At 42.2% G+C, this 22,213-nt stretch overlaps 1 protein-coding gene across 1 annotated transcript; it reads right to left on the bottom strand.

Moving 5' to 3' along the window:
* Positions 1-999: 999 nt before the first annotated feature.
* LOC129836303 (sphingolipid delta(4)-desaturase DES1-like) lies at positions 1,000-20,865 on the bottom strand. Its single transcript, XM_055902282.1, has 3 exons — positions 20,551-20,865; positions 4,098-4,840; positions 1,000-3,135 (listed from the first exon to the last, which is right to left on the bottom strand). The coding sequence occupies exons 1-3, from the start codon at positions 20,630-20,632 to the stop codon at positions 2,989-2,991; spliced, it is 972 nt and encodes a 323-aa protein (XP_055758257.1). The 5' UTR covers positions 20,633-20,865; the 3' UTR covers positions 1,000-2,988.
* Between the last annotated feature and the right edge of the window lie 1,348 nt (positions 20,866-22,213).

Genomic DNA, 22,213 nt, shown 5'->3' on the forward strand with positions numbered 1-22,213 from the left:
GTTTGTTGAACATATCATTCCAGAATCATGGGCATCAATATGGAGTTGTTCCCCCTTTGCTGATATCAGCCTCTACTCTTCTGGGAAGGCTTTCCACTAGATGTTGGAACATTGCTGCGGGGGTTTGCTTCTATTCAGCCACAAGAGCATTAGTGAGGTCGGGCACTGATGTTGGGCGATTTGGTCTGGCTCGCAGTCGGTGTTCCAATTCATCTCAAAGGTGTTCGGTGGGATTGATGTCAGGACTCTGTGCAGGTCAGTGAAGATCTTCCACACCGATCTCGACAAACCATTTCTGTATGGACCTTGCTTTGTGCACGGGGGCATTGTAATGCTGGAACAGGAAAGGGGCATCCCTAAACTGTTGCCACAAAATTGGAAGCACAGTATAATTTCAGGCCATGGAAAAACTGGGACGTTAGCAGCTTCCAGAAATTGTGGACAGATCCTTGCGACATGGGGCCATGCTGAACCATATTAGGTGATGGCGGCAGATGACTGATATGACAATGGACCTCAGGATCTCGTCAAGGTATCTTCATTCAAATTTCCATTGATAAAAAGCATGTGTGTTCGTTGTCCGTAGCTTATGCCTGCCCATACCATGGGGCACTGTTCACAACAGCAAACCACTTGTCCACACAATGCCATACATGCGGTCCGCCATCTGCCCTGTACAGTTGAAACTGGGATTCATCCGTGTCTCAGTTATGACGCCAAACTGCAGTCAGGCCAAGACCCTGGTGAGGACTTTTTGTCTTCTAATGCCTTAAAGTAGTCTAAAAGTAACTGAATGTAATCAGATTGTTAGTTTGGGTAATCTGTTACATTAATGATTACACATGACAGGTAACTAACGGATTACATAAAAGTAACCTACCCAACCCCAGCCTTAATGCAATTACCAGTACAGCTCTAGCCTATACCCAATAGATCTGACCTGCTATTCCATTTTATGACAGGACCTTATGGTTAACCATCAAAAAGGACGAGACAAAACAAGGTCAATTCGTTTAATAAAACCATATTGGATGCAGTTATGCAAAAATCAGGTGTTACACAATGAGTATGGAATCATGACTCTTGCTGCAGAATATTCCAAATTAAAATGTTTGAGTTGAGAATATAAACACTACTCTTTCTAGAATTCTTTCACCCTTAGCATGAGTTCAGCTTATGTTTAATACTGACGTAGATGTAACCAACAACCCCTCTACCTTGTTTCAGAGGCCCCCTGAATCGCAAATCAACCCTAGGTACATTGTAATAGATTGGATAAGTGTAGGTCTATTCGATATGGCCAATCTCCCTCCACGCCTATCAGAGGGCAAGATGGAACTATTACCATTCCAGGTCTACGTGGAGAGTATAAGGGTCAATTTGTGATTCAGCACCAATGTCAACAAGTTTCCAATCCACTTTGGACAAGATCTATCCACATCATGGTTTGGCTATGTGATACACCAATTGGCTTTCTCTCCCTCAGTGGTAGCTACTTTAAAGTGACATATTTGAGAGGCTTTCAAACTCAATGACTAAGGGTGTGACCCGGTTCTTGAGGTCAATCATCTTAAAAATAAGCTATTTTGTCTTTCTCTCAAATGAGGCTACTTACGTCATTGCAAATGTTAAGGACACAATTGGAAATAATCAAGACTTTCAGAATCTAGTGGAATTGTAACAACATTAATCATACAGTACATGGAACAAAGGAGAGTCTTAAGAGTTACTCTTATCTATATTTGGTTTCAATTAATTTGGTCTTTGATTGGGTTTTCATAAGAGACTGTCAGAATAGTGATTTGAAAGACTCATTGTCTAAAAACAAAATTTGCTATAACATTCAGTAGATTTTAGATGTGCATTTTGAGTTTTTATAAAAGGAGAACCCTCACACTAAGTCCTGACAAGTTGGTGTTTGGAGCATACATAAGCTATAGGCTAGTCCTTTTGTATTTCCACCATCTGGCAAGATATAAACACAGCATCTGCATTACAGTAATTTACACATTTTAAGGCCACATTGTCTTTCAATAAAAGTGCAAACATAAATTAAACAAAACAAGTGACAATGTTTGAGCTAATGCCATTCTTTCTCCCCATTGTGTCAAACTAGATGTAAAATTGGAGCAATAACTGATTCAGACAGCTATTGAACAGAGGTGTTGGCAAGCACAATACAAAATGGCACTCGGATCTAAAAGAGCTAAAATAAGCTCAACTTTAGTCAATATGTTTATTCTACACACACTGTCATATGGTAAGTGTAGTAGTCTACAAGGACAGAACTCAACATTTTACGAGTGAATTTGCAACTCGCCTCAGTAGACACGTAAGAGAAGTGATAAGCTAGGCTTCTCACCCCCTCAAAGCAGCAAAAAACTGTTTAGGTGGCCTGATCTCCTAACTGGTGCAAGAGTATCCTCCACCCTTTCCAATAAAACCTTTTCACAATAAGATATGGTTGTATATTGCTACACAACCACTTTCAAAGAGATGAAATAAAACTGATCATATAATAAACTATAAAAACAGGATCTCAAACATTCAACAACTGATGCTGAACTCCTAAGTAATCCAGAGTTAAATTCTTCATATATATTCATAAACATTTGTGACTAGAAAAATATTCAGACTTGCCATCATCCCTAATACAGGTTTCTAAAATGACTAACAACTGCAATTAATGGGCTTTTCAGGAAAAACAAATAGGAGAAATGACAATCTTGTGTAATAAGGACTAATTGGAATGCAAGCAGTAATGGTTGTAATTCTGCCAGAGAAGAATATATAACCATGTTCCATCACTCATTTCAGTTGTTCCTGAGGGGGAAACAACATGTCACACATACTGTCCACAGACATTCTCTACACATTCTGTTCAAATGTCTATTAATATGCAAAAGCTGTTAAGTCTTGGTTAATTGGGGCTGATGTCAATTTACTTCAGTTTTTTTTGTTAGAGTACTGGAGAGGGAGGGGAATGATTTACTCCAGCTTGACATCTCCCTTTAGCCTCCTCTTCACACGAGAGTAGGGGCTGAGCTGGTCGTCCATAATGAAGTCATACAGGACCTTCACCCATGATGTGTACTGGGGCAGGTCATCGTAGTACTCCGATGCGATTTTCTTCACCTAGGTGAAGGGAGAAAACAAACAGTTTGCTACAAGTGTCTTCAGCATAAAGCTACAATATAACTTTTTGGGTCGACTAGACCAAATCCACATAAATTGAGTTCTGGAGCTGTCATTCTCAATGAAAGCAAGTCTAAATTAGGTACATTTGTTCTGTCTGTGCTATTTCTATGCTGCCCATTCTTAATTTTGAGGCATCAAACTTTCGGTTTCATACAGAAGCTTTAAACAGCTGAAAATACAATATTTTTTGTTATAAAATATATTTCAATGTTTTAGATGGTACAGTGATTCTCTACACAATGACTGCTTGTTTTGTCACAAACTGAAATTATGGCAAACTATTAGAATACAAGGAAATGGTGGAGCGATTTATGCATATTGCATCGTCAAAGTGTTTCTCTAAGTTCCAATCAAAGCAAAATTGCAGTGTCCTGAATCAGAAGAATACTCAATGCAACAGTTTTCCCCACAAACCAACATATAGGCTAGACGTTCTTTGTACAATGGGAATCTTTTAAATCATTTACATCTCCAAACATAGAATGTGCAATGAAATAGAGCTAGAGGTTAAAGTCTCCCTGGGTCTGGTGAAGTCAAATGCTTTTCTGCTGAGCCTAGACGTTGGAACAGTCCGTCTAAACATATTTGGAGGAATATGGTTGTTTTACGTCCTTATTTTTTATTACCCTTTTTTTTATTACTTAACCCGTTTCATCATGACAAGCACTTCTGGCTGCAAAAGTAAGCTTTATACAAAGAAAAGTTAATTACTAAGCACTTCATTACAGTAAAGGAGCTATGGAACTGTCACTAAGACAATTACAACTACTGCCCCTGCCCCCAAATACCAATTGCCTATTGTTTATTTAACAGTTAGAATTGGGGGGCAGTTAGAATTGGTTCGATAACATGTCTTTCCTCTCCATAGAGCCCCAATGTTTTCAACACCTATACCGTACCAGCGGTAGCCTACGTCCTGGGATGCTGGGGAAGTCGTGGTGCTCGTTGTGGTAGCCCACGTTGAAGGTGAGCAGGTTGAGGGAGCCATAGTATGAGTACGTCTCATGGCCCTTGAGGAACATGTAGTGCTCAGCAATGAAGTGTCCAGAGATGGGGTGCAAGCCCATTCCCAGCAAGGAACCTGCCATCATGTAGACCACAGGCTTGGCTCCACACAGCCAGTAGAGGGCCACATTGAAGGACAGCTGCACAGCCACATTGGCCACTTCCAGCCTGGTGATGGGCTTGGGGTTGATGCAGAGAGGGCGGATGGCGTAGAACAGAGGCTGAAGGATGATCCAGACAAACTTACGGAAGCGTGTGCAGAAGAACCAGCCCTCAAATTCAGTGGGGATGTCCACGTCCACGCCATCTCCTCCCAGGTAGCGATGGTGGTCCAGGTGGTAGCGCTTAAAGGAGGCAGAATACGGCAGCCCGATGGGCAGGTTGGCGAACATGGCAAACCAGCGGTTCCACATGGCCCTGCTGTTGCCAAACGCTGTGTTGTGGGAGATCTCATGGATGGCCAGGGTCATGGAGTGGTTGATACAGCTGCCAAAGGCATAAGTCCAGAACAAGACCCATTTCCAGTCTAGGTCTTTGACCAGATAGAATGCTAAAAACTGGATGAGTACCATCATGCAAACAATCCACTTCAGCCTGGGATCAGGCCCCATTAGGGTCTTTATTTCTGGGTACTTTGCTGTTAGAGAAGAGAAAGAATACCATTTTGGTTAATTTATTTTTTTTTAAACTTAGCCTACCCATTTGACAAAGCACTAATCAAAAACAAACTGGCACACAACTCCTTACGTCATGTCATTCTAATTCATAACTTTAAATTGTTACATTCATAATATAAAGACTATCAGCCATTTCCTACCATTTGCAAGCCCTCAAGCCCTAGAGTTTTGCATCGTTGCTACTTCTGTCAAATGGCCCCTTAAAAGCTCAGTCAGGACAGGCCCAGAGGTACCAAAAAGTCAACCACAAACACCATTGATAAAAACGCGCCTGCAGTAATAGTCTGGCAATTGCCATTCAAAACAGCACTAAATTATACTGGTATCTTATTTGACTGGCAGCCACAGCAGGATGAGAGACCACAATGATTCATGTACTTTTAAAGAATAAGGGCAATGCAAATAAAGCAGTCTGCAAGTCACAATTTACATTTTGTGACAATGTCATGTCACCTTGAGAACTTATCTTAAATCTCACCTGACTAAAAAGTAACCTAATGTGCACAAAGGGTGGTTTCAGGTTACGCCTAGGTCCACTAGGGTCCAGCCAATGAGTGACAAAATCAAAGGAGATGGTTTGGCCTACAGCATGATCAAAGTTATCACACAGTATCAAAATAATTAAATGCCTCTCTGCTAGTATCAAAGTCTTGTAAGTCACTGTAGGCCTAGCGTAATTATTGCCAACTACATTAAGCGGGCTAATTGACCTTCAAATGACATAGGCCCGGGTGGGGCTTTACTTGGCTCATCGCGCTCTGGCGACTCCTTGTGGCGGGCCGGGTGCCTGCAGGCTGACCTCGGTCGTCAGTTGAATGGTGTTTCCGCCGACACATTGGTGCAGCTGGCTTCCAGGTTAAGCGAGCGGGTGTTGGCGGGTCATGTTTCGGAGGATGCATGACTCGCCCTTCACCTCCCGAGCCCATTGGGGGAGGTGCAGCAATGAGACAAGATCGAAATTGGGGAGAAATAATACATAAATAAAAATTTGGACACAAACATGGGGGTGTACAAAGGAATAGGAAAACCTTTATCAGGTAGGTGGAACAGTCAATTGTAACAATGCACATGGTGATATAGCCTGATCCACTCACAATTGCTGGGTCCCATACAACATTACCAGTGTGTAGTGGTATACTTTCAATGTTTGTTAAAGTGTTAGTAGCACCTGCAGTGTGCAGAAGTTGATTATTTTGTGTGTGTAGGCTTATATTAAAAATCACAGGGATTTATTAAACTAGGCTATAAGCTAGAAAGTGAAAACCAGGCCATGTTGACCTTGAGTTTACTGTGTTACTTGTAATGGATGTGTGGACAGACAGGACTCATGTGGACAGACTGTTTAGCCTGCTACTCACTGACTGCTTCTTGACTAATGACCATTCACCTTTCTAAACATGGGAGTGGGTGGTTTATCAAGGCACTGTTATAACCAAATCATACTCAACAATTGAAGTTGTTGGCTTTCTATCCTATCACAGCGTAACACGCTTTGGTTACTTTCATCAGTGCTACTGAAATATAAGGATGATAAATGCTGACAGAGGAAAAAAATTAATCAGGTGGAAGGTGGCTAGCTGACAATAGTCCAGCGCTCCCATCCAATTGCACAACTTATCACTTTGTGGAGTGATCAAATCAATAGTTAGATTTTGGAGTGATGTCTGGAGTAATTATTATAAAGTCGTCTTAATTTTACAGACAAAAAGCCCACCTTTTATAGCGTATTTTGTTTTGTCGACATTTGGGAAGTTTACCGACAAATGAGCTGTTTCCATCAGGCCTGTCGTGACATTTCTCTATCCAACATGTACATCCCTCGCATTAAACGTTTGGATGGAAACCTGGTTAGTGACAAAGGAATCTTATCCTGTCTGAATAATTTGTAAGCTATGGTAGTAGTCGTGGACAAAAGTTTTGAGAATGACAAATATAAATTTCCACAAAGTTTGCTGCTTCAGTGTCTTTAGATATTTTTGTCAGATGTTACTATGGAATAATGAAGTATAATTACAAGCATTTCATAAGTGTCAAAGGCTTTTATTGACAATTACATGAAGTTGATGCAGTGTCAATATTTGCAGTGTTGACCCTTCTTTTTCAAGACCTCTGCAATCCGCCCTGGCATGCTGTCAATTAACTTCTGGGCCACATCCTGACTGATGGCAGGGCATTCTTGCATAATCAATTTGTCAGAATTTGGAGATTTTTGTTTGTCCACCCGCCTCTTGAGGATTGACCACAAGTTCTCAATGGGATTAAGGTCTGGGGAGTTTCCTGGCCATGGACCCAAAATATTGATGTTTTGTTCCCCGAGCCATTTAGTTATCACTTTTGCCTTATGGCAAGATGCTCCATCATGCTGGAAAGGGCATTGTTCGTCACCAAACTGTTCCTGGACGGTGGGGAGAAGTTGCTCTCGGAGGATGTGTTGGTACCATTCTTTATTCATGGCTGTGTTCTTAGGCAAAATTGTGAGTGAGCCCACTCCCTTGGCTGAGAAGCAACCCCACACATGAATGGTCTTAGGATGCTTTACTGTTGGCATGACACAGGACTGATGGTAGCGCTCACCTTGTCTTCTCCGGACAAGCTTTTTTCCGGATGCACCAAACAATCGGAAAGGGGATTCATCAGAGAAAATGACTTTATCCCAGTCCTCAGCAGTCCAATCCCTGTAACTTTTGCAGAATATCAGTCTGTCACTGATGTTTTTCCTGGAGAGAAGTGGCTTCTTTGCTGCCCTTCTTGACACCAGGCCATCCTCCAAAAGTCTTCGCCTCACTGTGCGTGCAAATGCACTCACACGCCTGCTGCCATTCCTGAGCAAGCTCTGTACTGGTGGTGCCCCGATCCCGCAGCTGAATCAACTTTAGGAGACGGTCCTGGCGCTTGCTGGACTTTCTTGGGCATCCTGAAGCCTTCTTCACAACAATTGAACCGCTCTCCTTGAAGTTTTTGATGATCCGATAAATGGTTGATTTAGGTGCAATCTTACTGGCAGCAATATCCTTGCCTGTGAAGCCCTTTTGGTGCAAAGCAATAATGACGGCACGTGTTTCCTTCCAGGTAACCATGGTTGACAGAGGAAGAACAATGATTACAAGCACCACCCTCCTTTTGAAGCTTCCATTCTGTTATTCGAACTCAATCAGCATGACAGAGTGATCTCCAGCCTTGTCCTCGTCAACACTCACACCTGTGTTAACGAGAGAATCACTGACATGTCAGCTGCTCCTTTTGTGGCAGGGCTGAAATGCAGTGTAAATGTTTTTTGGGGAGTCAGTGAATTTGCATGGCAAAGAGGGACTTTACAATTAATTGCAATTAATCTGATCACTCTTCACAACATTCTGGAGTATATGCAAATTGCCATCATCCAAACTGAGGCAGCAGACTGTGAAAATTAATATTTGTGTCATTCTCAAAACTTTTGGCCACGACTGTACGCAAATATGGTTATTATATAAATATTTGCGCATAAGCATTTACACCATTATTTCTCGCAGCACTAGGAGGCACAGAGGGACACTGCTAGTTACTACTGTTGAGACGGGGTGGAGTCTGGTGATGTATTTAGTATGGCAGTCTGGTGATGTATTTTAGGGTTTATCAGTGTTGTTGTCCCCTATATTAACTACTGCAATCCTTCTGGCCTCGCCTTCTCAGTAGGTAATACAACAATACAAACCTAAGTACTCTTGAAATATGAATAAAAGCACAGTATGATTTCCTAGAAGTGAAAATGAAACTGTTTTCCAGCACTGGAAAACAGAAATAGCCCTAAGGTAAATATTTTGTAAAGGTGGCTCTGTTTTGTCTTGGAGACTCCTCAGATTTCTCACACATTCTCTCTCCCCGGAGGAATTGTGAATTCCCAGATCTGGTCAGGTGAACAGGTAAAGCCGACTTTATAATAATTACTCCAGAAGTGAAAACGAAACTCGGTTTCCCGGGAACTGTCAGAAATAGCCTTATGGTAAATATTTTGTAAAGGTGGCTCTGTTCTGTCTTGGGAGACTACTCAGATTTCTCGCAGATTCTCTCCCCAGAGGAATTATGAATTCCCAAGAAGTGAACAGGTTAGCGAGAAATAATGGTGTAAATGCTTATGCGCAAATATTTATATAATAACCATCATATTGAAGTAAACTTCAGAGTCACGTGATGATATGGTGTGTGGTCCTTCCACTATGACTTGGGAAAGCATGCAGTTTTAGGCTACTGCTGAAATAAGTTATGATGAACTTCACAGGGTGGGGAAAGTGTTCCGTATTTTATCTAACGAGTGGCATCCATAAATCTAAATTACATTGAAGGTTGTGCAATGTTATGTCATAATTACGTAAAATTCTGGCAAATTAGTTCGCAACGAGCCAGGGTGCCCAAACTGTTGCATATACCCTGACTCTGCGTGCAATGAACGCAAGAGAAGTGACACAATTTCCCTAGTTAAAATAAATTCATATTAGCAGGCAATATTAACTAAATATGCAGGTTAAAAAATATGTACTTGTGGTTTTTTCGCGAACGCGCTTGTTAAAAATCACCCGTTTGGCGAAGTAGCCTGTGATTCAATGATAAATTAACAGGCACCGCATCGATTATATGCAACGCAGGACAAGCTAGATAAAATAGTAATATCAACCACCATGTGTAGTTAACTAGTGATTATGTTAAGACTTGTTTTTTATAAGATAAGTTTAATGCTAGCTAGCACCTTACCGTGGCTCCTTGCTGCACTCGCATAACAGGTAGTCAGCCTGCCACACAGTCTCCTCGTGGAGTGCAATGTAATCGGCCATGATTGGTGTCCAAAAATGGAGATTACCGATTGTTATGAAAACTTGAAATATGCCCTAATTAATCGCCCATTCCGATTAATTGGTCGACCTCTAATTATGACTCATACTGTGGTACTCAATGTCCAGAGCATGCAGGATCCTCTACCGGCGACCAATAAACTGAACTTGAAAGAGTCATGATTCTGGAGCTGTCATTTTGTGACTGATGCTTGTAAACGTGTTGATTGCTAGGCATACAAATAAAAGTATTTCTTGATGCATTTGAAACGAGGTCTAGGTGTGGCCGCAACCGGACTAGATCGTGCACAACTCTTGGCGGAATGCATTGCTCGACTGCCGTGAGGGTGATAAGCACAATATCGTTTGTGATCTGTATCCCCCCCAAACGATGTGTGTATGTTTTGGTTCTACAATGCTGTGTCCATTATAACATTCAATTTATAGCATTCATTCTTACAATGAATGATCAGTTCTAAACATATTGTTCTCCTCTATGCTGCCTGCAGCGTGATCTACTTTCCTTTGTGCATATATAACAGACAGTTGTTGGTCGGAGCATGTCTCACTGGAGCCGCCGAGCCGTGAAGGGTGCAATTGCGACTCGCAATTTTGGCGTTCCTGCATGTGGGCATTCCTGCATCTGCAGGAACCCCTCATACTTCCAGGCGGGTGAGCTCCAGTACAATAGGTGGCATTAATGCACAATAACGGTGGATGCCAGCCGCCCATAAGCCCCACAGAAGAAGCGGTGACAGGTAGCTAGCTAGCTGTACACCGGTAAATAGTGCCTTTTCCCCCGCCTGTCGGGCTCATTTTTCCTGCAAGTCTGTTAACGACGGCAGGTGTTCGGCAGGCAGGAGCAAAGGACACTGTGTGTTAGCTTAGCTGGCTAGTCCTAAGTAGAACTCCGGTACACAGCAGGCGGGAGGCAGGGGCGAGACCGAATGCTAGCACACAGTGACACAAACTATCAAACTAGCTACAGTGGTTCCTCCTCTAAAAGTTGCGTCATACTGTGGCACACCTTGCATTCTGTGGCACGTCATTTAATTCTCAGCCATTTTTTCCAGTTATTGCAAGTTTGACCACCAGATGGTATCTTTGAGAAGCATTTGATAGTCTTCCATATTGCAGACACGCGGGAGACCGGGGTTCAATCCCCCAATGGGGAGGAAGGAGTAGGCTGTCCTTGTAAATAAGAATGAGTTCGTAACTGATTCCATGTGTGTTATTTCATTGTAGAATAATAGTGAAGACATCACAACTATGTAGAAAATAGTAAAAATATAGAAAAATCCTGGAATGAGTAGGTGTCCAAACTTTTGACTGGTACTTGCTTAATTAATATTATGGTGTTTTTAATCCATGAAAAACACAAAACCCTCGGTTAAATTCAGACCGTTTCACTCCCGGAGCGCACATTGGACGTTCGGGCAGAGGCAGTCAAGCACCCAAGCAAACGTTGGCTAGCTTGCTAGCTACTTCCAGACACAAATGAGACCACTCTGACCATTTTACTCGCCCTAGCAGAGCTGATTAGGCAGTTTGTGTTAACCAAAGCGTTGGTGACTAACTGTGCTGCTGGAAACAATTTAATTATGCTTTTTTGATGACGTTTACTGACACCGGGCATATTCAGCGCTCGTAAATGAATTATTCTGCGCTCTGGTACAGTCAGACGAGAGTGCTCTGAAATCAGAGTAGATAGCCAGAGCGAATTTACGAAAGCACCCGAATGTCCATTGAGAACACACTCCGACTATACCATTTAGCTAAGCTAAGAATGACAGTCAAACGTTAGGTAGTTAAGATACAGTATATTAACTATATGCTCAAGTTTGATGTATAAATACTAACGTTAGGTAGATAGCATATCATTACAGCAGTATGTCCCGGTATGTTAGCTATGTGGTTCGTAAGGACAGCGTAGCTAACAAATTGTCAGCCAACATAACATGTAAGGTAACTTATTTGGAAAGTCATTACTTTATTACATTGAGTAGCAAGCTACCGCGAGGACGCACGCTATCGACTCTGCGGCTTGAGCATGCTTTTGGTGCACTGTCAATAACACGCCGGACTTCAGGCAAGAAGGTTGAGGGTTTGAAAACTGCTCTCTTCATTTGAAGTCGTGCACAATTATCAGTTTATTATTTGGTTTATATTGCCCATTCACTGTCAGTTAGAGACAGTAGTGTATTGGGACCCAAAATCATAAATCAGTGCTCTAACTCCCCTTTGGTCGTTAAGGCAAATCTGGTCTGTGATAGGACAGGGTTTTTTCCACACCTAGCTCAGCTATTAGGCTATTCTTTAGTAAAGGTTGAATAGTCTATTGTTCAGCTATTAGCCTCCCTCCCCAACTTGCAACAAATGGATGTCTTTTTGTTGAGCAAAACTTTATTTTCAATCAAAAATAATTGTTCTGAAAGCAAAAATTAGTTTTCAAAGTAAAACAAATGTTTTGCAATCAAATATTTTGTAATAGAGTGCAAAACTTTATGCATTTTATTCCCCAATTTATTTGAAAACAAAACTCAAATTTAATTTTGCTATCAACCACCCTCCATTTTGGCCATTTTTTGAGTGTCAGTTTGGCTACAACCAATACTGTTCAGCCTTTCTTCCTGACAAAAAGGAAGTCATAGCGGACACCTACGAAGAAGGACTGTGCGATGAGGTAAGCAGCACTCAGGTAAGCAGCACTGGGCGTTCTTCCGTCCAACTTTTACATAGGTCCTACGATTCAGTGTCGGTTCATAACATTGTACTATATTACATACATACATACCGTAGAATGATAAATCATGCAATTATTATTCTCAAGCTAACCAAAAGCATTTAGCTACGAACGCCTGTTCTCACCATTTTCAGTTGAATTAATCTAACTTTCTTTCATGGCAACTCATAAGCAGGCCATGTCCTATTTGTTTCATAGTCGATACATAATCATATTTCATGACAGTGTAACAGCTAGCTTTGTTTACAGAAGGATGAAAGAACACAATATGTCTGTCAGGGAATGCTATTCTGATATGTCAGATGAGTTATACAAGAAAGTCAGCGCCATTAAGGCAAGGATGCCCCATGCAGGCTTTAGAATGGTCAAAGGAAGTCTCAGAGCAATGGGCCATCGTGTACAATGGCGAAGAGTCTTTGCAGCATGTAGATGGTGCAGGTATCATTGCCAGAATGATCCAGCTTCGTTACATTGCTCGGCAAAAATACTCTGTTACTGCACCCGTCTCTCGTCCACATTGATACAAATCATAAATTGATAAGGTACTAAGATGTATAATGTCTCCATCAAATCTAAAAAGTTAACTTTTTTTATTCCTAGAATTTTCAATGATGTATGAAACTGGAGTTGTTATTCAACTGGTAATACATAAATAATGAAGCAGGTTAATAGGTTAAACATTTCACTTTTAATTCCAATGCTTTTTTAAGATACAACTGGTAAGTATATTATTTTGTATACATATTGCATATTTCCCCATCACCTAATGAACAACCACAATACCAGTCTGGTGTTAAGCTTTCTGTGCTGTATTGACGTATCCTGAAAATGACATCTGCTGCTTTAGATTGAACAGTCATATCTACAAAAAAATAAGCTATTTTCTTTACATACAGAGTGCGAGATGATCAAGGGGTCAAATGTAGATATTGCCAGATGTTCACTGTCTGAGGAACAGGCCGTGGAAGCTTTATTGCTGGGAAAAGTGTCCATAATCAGAGGTAATTAAACTGTTTGGTGTTATTTTTCTCTCTTCCTGTCTTGTTGTACATGGAACCTGTCTCACATGCACAGTTTGGAGGAAGAAGGATACCTTGACCTGTCGAATTCTATCCACTTCTTCTTTCTATGTGGGATAGGTGTTCCTACCTCGTCTGCGGGCAGATCTGCAGCATTTCACAGAGTTAGAATGATCACCCTTTAAGTACAGAGGCGAACCTGACACCTCACCAGCTGTGGCATATCGGAATTCTCCAAACACCTGTGCACATTGTTTTTGCCTTAGCACTACACAGCTGATTCAAATGATCAAGTCATCATCAAGCTTCAAGTGGTATTTATGTCTAATAATGACATTATCTTCTATTGTTTGTCTGCATGTGTCTGTTTTTTCAGCATAAAGTACTCTGTAACCACTTAGTGTGGACACCAAGTGAGACCACACACACACTTACTTCATCCCTCTCTCCCTTCTCCCTAAACCCTCTAGGTTATATCAGCTGTGTCGGTGAACCCCTCCCACACCTGAACTGGCTGACTGACACAGAGGGCACAGCATGAACATTGGTGAGAGGTCAGGTCAACAGGAAGATTATTAAAAGAGGTGCTTTACATTGAAAAACAGATATTGATGTAGTAGTCTCAGAGTTAATGATCCAAGGTCAGTTTTGCATTTCACCTCCTGATGACTGACCATTTTAGAATAAAAGAAAAGGCTTAAATCATGCTCTCTATCCATCTGCCTCTCGTCTGCAGGTATGTTTTGATGTGGGAGAGGAAGCCAGTCCCATCAGCCACCTCACCCGCTCTTAAGATAACCTTCGGTCCAACTGGGGGCACAAGGCTGGTTAGGAGACACCGATAGAGACACTAATTGTGATGAACTGAGAGAATATTCGGGTAGCACTGTAATTCATTAATCATATGCTGTCTGCCTCTGTTCGTACCTCTTTCCGTCTTCTACACCTCTCTCCCCACCTGATCTTTCTTCTACATTTTATAATGCACACCATATGTGCATTGAAGTACAGATTGAACAGATTTATAACACCTGGATAATTAACTTCTTTCAATAAAGCGTTTCACATTCACCACTGGTTGAAATTAAGTATCTCATTGAAATACTATCCTGTGTCCTCAGATTAATGCAGATGAAGGGAGTTAGATATGCATAGTTTTTTGAAGTGTACATGCAGACAGCATCATTCAAAGAATGGAGTTTGATACACCTGCTATTGGATATGACTGAAAAAGAATGTCTCAAGAGATTCCTACCTGAACCACACTTTTATTTGCCAAGGAAGAGTACATGATCAGTGAATATATTCAATGTACAGGCTACAATGTAGGGATCTCATTAATGCCATTCAGACTTGAAGTTAATACAACAACTATGATAGCTGAGGATCATAGATTGGTATGAATATTAGTTCAGAACCTAACGTTTTACACAGATCGGCTACATACTGTAGCTAGCTACACAGCCATACAGTTATTTTTATCCTCCACTACACAATAAGCAAGTAAATAGTTAGCTAGCTATGTTACTTCAGCTGCATTGCAAGGTAAGCTTACACAATTGTACATTCAATTTGCAGTAAATGCTTTAGCTAGCTAGATTCTCTACATCCACTGTTTCCCAAGACGACAGCCTGGTTTGCTGGTTCTCAGGAGTCTAAAACATTAAACACGAATTACAATGTCGTACTGTACTCATGTCATAACACCAGCTAGTTGGCTAATATTAGCTAGTCAGTTAATTGCGATTTAGCAAGTTTTCGCAAATTAACTTTAACAAAAAAATATGCACAATCGTTTGTCTCTACATTAACGAACATATTCCTCTCAATTGTACATTTTTAGCTTGACTCGTTATGACATTATAATTACTTACATTTGCTTCCCCAGTAATGTTTTGTCAGCCATATTTGTTGAATAAAGCCACCAGGGACAGGTGGCTCGCGTCAAATTCGTCATTGGAACCACTCGCTATGATTGGTCATATAAAAACCTTGGGACCCAAATGCATAACTCCTCCTTGTGGTGGTCTGGAGCAATGAAGCCGTGACGCTGGGTACCTCTAAGCCCCACAGTGTATGCTCGCAACTTTAAAAAGGAGGAACCACTGTAGTACAAAGTGTCAACACAGACCTAACAATGTGCCAGATATTTCACTGGATGAATACATTTGTAGTATCCGGTTGGCGTTTCCACTCACTACCAAATATGGAAATGAGATGTGGCCAGCAGTGGGAGAAGGCTGGTGCGAAATGGATGTTGGTCGACATTCTGCACATTTTCTCATCGATTAAACATTTGATCTCCATACACCTTTGTTTCCAAAACTAGAATCTGTAAAAAACAGTGGAGTGCATTTTGTAGACTTTACCCTTTGCCAAAGTTATTTTAATTTTTTAGGTGTGCAAGGGCAAATTGTACATTCACACTTCAGAGTAGGCGTGCTCTAATAGAAATATGCAAATAAATGCTAGAACGTGCCAATCAGATCTCACTAGCTTGAGCTTGGCTCTGCACACCTCTTGCTTGCTCTACACACTATGATTAATTTGCTCCCATTGAAAATGACAGGCTCTGGTCTACCTTGGGTTCTTTATAAAAAATCTTTGGCGTCGCCCTAGGTCCTGTCTGCTGTGCTAGCTTGAGACGGGGAGGACCGGTAGACAGTTTCCTCCACCCCCGCCTGTTGGGCACGTTTTTTTCCGGTACACTGGAGGCGGGAGCGACACTGTGTGCTATCTAGCAAGCTAGCACAGTGTCGCAGCCTCCTGCCTGGTGTGCTAGCGGGAGGCAGGAGCGACCGGTATATAATTCTCTGGCTAAAACCGGCACTTTTACTGAAACGTTGATTAATGTGCACTGTCCCTGTAAAAATAAACTCAAACTCAAACTCAAGCTCAGAAAAAACTAAAATCGTAGTTAAAGAACGAATCGTTAGTGAAGCAGTCAAACTTTGGCACGGTGCTTTCCATCTCGTGGTCACTAACTTTTCAGATGTAACAATTATTTTCAAACATTATCCTCATGACCATTTTTCAATCCTAAACTTTCAACTCGTGCTGAATTAGGATATTACACACGTCAGTGTTTCCGCAGAAAAAAATGGTTACGTATGAGTTTCATTAAGGCCTGGTTACTTATGTAATAAGGTATCTGTTTGACATTTTTGCAAACATTTCTAACCCTGTTTTCGCTTTGTCATTATGGGGTATTGTGTGTAGATGAGGCTGAAAAAAACTATTTAATAAATTTTAGAATAAGGCTGTAACATAACAAAATGTGGAAAAAGTCACTGTACTTGAGGCACTGTTCGTTCAGAAAGGAGAGAAGGGCCATTGCCTGTTGCGCACTGCAACGACACCCACCTTTGAAACTATTTAACCATAAACAGAAATGTCATCATTGTCAATTTATTGGACATGTTCCGACCATAGGAATGTTAAGGGGATTATTTTATAAACACTTCCTCATATGCCATTGAAACCAGTATCTCTCATGTACTCAACTTTCTTTCATTATCCAGCAGCCAAAGACACAATCCTAGTCATATTAACAACCCATGTTTGTTATTGCGTCATTAGATCCTCCCCCTTTCTAAAGGATATTTTCATCTCTGTCATAATATGAAACCACTTGCAAGGACGCCATCTACCGGTCGCCCATTGCTAGCTAGTACACACTGAGGTAGAGTGTACTTCGCCCCCGCCTCCCACCCACTGTGTACCGCAGAAAACCGCGCTTCACAGGCGGGAAACCAGTGCCCGACCAGTGGGAGCGAAGGACGCTCTACCCCGGTGTGTACTAGCTATAGCTAGCTAACGTTGTTCCCCACCCCCCTCTTCTTGTGAGGTTTATCGGAAAAGCTGACCACGACTCCATTTTGTTGCTCCCTGCCTATAGACAGAGACTAAATCGGGAAGCTCCCGCGCTCAGGTCTGTTCAACGCTGGTCCGACCAATCTGATTCCACGCTTCAAGATTTTTTTTTTTTTTTTTTTTTACACCTTTATTTAACTAGGCAAGTCAGTTAAGAACAAATTCTTATTTTCAATGACGGCCTAGGAACAGTGGGTTAACTGCCTGTTCAGGGGCAGAACGACAGATTTGTACCTTGTCAGCTCGGGGATTTGAACTTGCAACCTTCCGGTTACTAGTCCAACGCTCTAACCACTAGGCTACCCTGCCGCCCCAAGATTGCTTCGATCACGTGGATTGGGATACGTTCCGCATTGCGTCAAACAACAACATTGATGAATACGGCGATTCGGTGAGCGAGTTTATTAGCAAGTGCATCAGCGATGTCGTACCCGCAGCAACAATTAAAACATTCCCAAACCAGAAACTGTGGATTGATGGCAGCATTCGCGCGAAACTATAAGCGCGAACCACTGTTTTTAACCAGGGCAAGGTGACCGGAAACATGACCTGAATACAAACAATGTAGCTATTCCCTCCGCAAGGCAATCAAACTAGCTAAGCGTCAGTATAGAGACAAAGTAGAGTCGCAATTCAACGGCTCAGACACAAGAGGTATGTGATGTGGCAGGGTCTACAGTCAATCACGGATTACAAAAAGAAAACCAGCCCCGTCGCAGACCAGGATGTCTTGCTCCCAGACAGACTAAACAACTTCTTTGCTCGCTTTGAGGACAATACAGTGCCACTGACACGGCCCGCTGCCAAAACCTGCGGACTCTCCTTCACTGCAGCCGACGTGAGTAAAACATTTAAACGTGTTAACCCTCGCAAGGCTGCAGGCCCAGACGGCATCCCCAGCCACGTCCTCAGGGCATGCGCAGACCAGCTGGCTGGTGTGTTTACGGACATATTCAATCACCCCTTATCCCAGTCTGCTGTTTCCACATGTTTCAAGAGGGCCACCATTGTTCCTGTTCCCAAGAAAGCTAAGGTAACTGAGCTAAACGACTACCACCCCGTAGCACTCACTTCCGTCATCATGAAGTGCTTGAGAGACTAGTCAAGGACCATATCACCTCCACTCTACCTGACACCCTAGACCCACTCCAATTTGCTTACCGCCCCAATAGGTCCAGAGACTACGCAATCGCAACAGGACTGCCCTAACCCATCTGGACAAGAGGAATACCTATGTGAGAATGCTGTTCATCGACTACAGCTCAGCATTTAACACCATAGTACCCTCCAAACTCGTCATCAAGCTCGAGACCCTGGGTCTCGACCCCGCCCTGTGCAACCAGGTACTGGACTTCCTGAGGGGCGGCCCCCAGGTGGTGAGGGTAGGTAACAACATCTCCACCCCGCTGATCCTCAACACTGGGGCCCCACAAGGGTGCTTTCAGAGCCCTCTCCTGTACTCCCTGTTCACCCACGACTGCGTGGCCATGCACGCCTCCAACTCAATCATCAAGTTTGCAGATTGCACTACAGTGGTAGGCTTGATTACCAACAACGACGAGACGACCTACAGGGAGGAGGTGAGGGCCCTCGGAGTGTGGTGTCAGGAAAATAACCACACACTCCACGTCAACAAAACAAAGAAGATGATCGTAGACTTCAGGAAACAGCAGAGGGAGCACCCCCCTATCCACATCGACGGGACAGTAGTGGAGAGGGTAGTAAGTTTTATGTTCCTCTGCGTACACATCACAGACAAACTGAATTGGTCCACCCACACAGACAGCATGGTGAAGAAGGCACAGCAGCGCCTCGTCAACCTCAGGAGGCTGAAGAAATTCGGCTTGTCACCAAAAGCACTCACAAACTTTTACAGATGCACAATCGAAAGCATCCTGTCGGGCTGTATCACCGCCTGGTACGGCAACTGCTCCGCCCACAACCGTAAGGCTCTCCAGAGGGTGGTGAGGTCTGCACAACGCATCACCGGGGGCAAACTACCTGCCCTCCAGGACACCTACACCACCCAATGTCCCAGGAAGGCCATAAAGATCATCAAGGACAACAACCACCCGAGCCACTGCCTGTTCACCCCGCTATCATCCAGAAGGCGAGGTCAGTACAGGTGCATCAAAGCAGGAACCGAGAGACTGAAAAACAGCTTCTATCTCAAGGCCATCAGACTGTTAAACAGCCACCACTAACATTGAGTGGCTGCTGCCAACATACCGACTCAACTCTAGCCACTTTAATAATGGAAAAATTGATGTAAAAAATGGATCACTAGCCACTTTAAACAATGCCACTTAATATAATGTTTACATACCCTACATTACTCATTTCATATGTATATACTGTACTTGATACCATCTACTGCATCTTGCCTATGCCGTTCTGTACCATCACTCATTCATACATCTTTATGTACATATTCTTCATCCCTTTACACTTGTGTGTATAAGGTAGTTGTTGTGAAATTGTTAGGTTAGATTACTCGTTGGTTATTACTGCATTGTCAGAACTAGAAGCACAAGCATTTCGCTACACTTGCATTAACATCTGCTAACCATGTGTATGTGACAAATAACATTTGATTTGATTTATCAGTGATTGGCATTTGATTTGATTTATCAGTGGTTGGCATCCAATGTTATGCTGCATTACGGCCATCTACTGTACTGGAGCGCCCCCGCCTCCGTACTGGAGTCATACCTTTATAATGGACGATTGAAGTATAAAGAGGGGTTCCTGTAAAATCGTTTTACATAATAATTGGTCTGGCTAGCTAGCTAGATGACTGATAGTGTAGGTAACAACAGCAATGGTTGCAATTAAATCAGATGCTATCCAACTCCCCTCTCCCTGCCTGCCTCACAAGGTAACTGGGCAGCCAACCATACGAAAAATGTATGCACGCATGACTAAGTCGCTTTGGATAAAAGTGTCTGTTAAATGGCATATATTATTATAGTTATATATTATTTAGCTATCTATCATTAGCTGGATAATTATATATTCATCCGTGGCTGCAGTGAGCAACTGCTAGTTATATAGCATATCTGAAAGGAGATTATAGTTAGTTAGCCAACTTTAGCTAGTTAGTAGCCAGCTTTGATGAAAGACATGAGGAACACTTATAGCTAACAAGCGAAATAATTAATGACCAGCAATACAAACTGACAAGCTAATGTTAGCTTCTATTGCGGTCTATGAAGAGAAAGGAAAACACTCACCCAAAATGTCTTTCCTCCTGTCTGCGTGTGGCTGATCTGTATAAACCCATTCGTAATCCTCACGAGGGACACGGTTCCCCATCTTTCTTTGGTTTAAGTAACAGGTAATGAATCTCAAAACATTTATATTACTAGCTAAAAGTATCAAATTGACTCCAACTTCTCGGTTACCTAACGGACTCAAACCACCCTGCCTGGTGTCAACGCAGGATCTGATTGAAATAGAGTTCGCCTATCCCGATCTGCGTCACACACAAACGTTTAGGATGCTGATTCGCTGATTCTCTCACATAGTGCGCTCAGAGCTCACGTTGGAAGCTCTGGTCGATGAGTAGGGTTGATCCGAGCGTTCTGACCTCACAACAACCGTAGTCAAGCAAGCTAACTGGCCAAAGTTGGCTAGTTACTTCCAGATACAAATGAAAGAACACCTCACTCTGACCATTTTACTCGCCCTAGCATAGGTGGTTAGGCTGTTTTCATGTTGTCTAGAGCGTTGGTGACTGTAGTAGATGTGAGTTTGAATTCCATGAAAATAGATATCATTGTGGATGCGGTAGAACGGTTCCTGGGACTGAAATACTTCTCTGCGGAGGAGTTGCATGGAGTATTGTCACAAGCCGTACCACCCTCTGAAGTCATATAGCCTGAGAAGGGAGATATGGAGATTTGAAGGAATACTTTGGGGTTTTGGTTTTGTCAATGTGGTGTTTATTGTTTTATTTTAGGTGGATTAAGTTAGATTGTTATTTTTACCTTTTTTTCAACCCAGTCCAGTTGGTGGCAGTAATGCACATTTTGTGGTTGTAGTCTGCCGTAAAAGCCACAGAAGAAGAGTTTGAATGAAGATGAATGTCCTGAATGGACAACAGCAGTGTCAAAAACTGAAACCAGAGGATACATCTATGAATGGTAATGAATTACTTCTTGTTGGGATGCGTTTGTTGAGTAAGGATGCAAATGTGGGAAACCTTTTTGAGGTGCCGAAAATGGTTAAGTATGCGCTGGGAAAAGTGGATTCGGTCAGAGTGGTATTATTTTGATTCATTACATTTTTGAAGAACAGAGGAAGATTGCAGTTGTCCTCAAAATATTCCTGACAACAGAAGTTTCTTGCTTTGAACTTGGGAGTAGAGCACCCTTCAAAGGGGTCATCTCAGGGGTGACGACGGATGTTCAGGTTGAATACCTGAAGAGAATTCCTGGTGTGGTTGGTGCTTGAAAAGGCATCTAACTATGTATGTGAAGAGTGGTTATGTAAGATACGCTTTAAGATACGCTTTAAGAGGGGAGAATCCTGTTTCCATCCCTCACAGTTGGCGGGATGCACATTACATTTTGCAATCGCAATAGAAGAAGAAGAGGCACAACTAAGTTATTTTTCTCTAAGTTGCCGGAATGCAACATGCATCCACTTATATCAGTACACTTGAACTAAAGTTGCTAAGATTCCAGTTTGTGACAAAACAAGCAGTCATTTTGTAGACAATCATTGTACCATCTAAACAGCTGTGAAATATATTTTCCATAACCAAAAGTATTGCATATTCAGCTGTTTGAAGTTGGTGTACAAAATCGAAAGTAAAAGATGCAAAAATGAAACTTCATAACGGAAGCATAGAAATAGCACACATAGAACAGATCTACCGCTTCTTATACTTGC

The sequence above is a fragment of the Salvelinus fontinalis genome, chromosome 37, assembly GCF_029448725.1.
Source record: "Salvelinus fontinalis isolate EN_2023a chromosome 37, ASM2944872v1, whole genome shotgun sequence".
NCBI lineage: Eukaryota > Metazoa > Chordata > Actinopteri > Salmoniformes > Salmonidae > Salvelinus > Salvelinus fontinalis.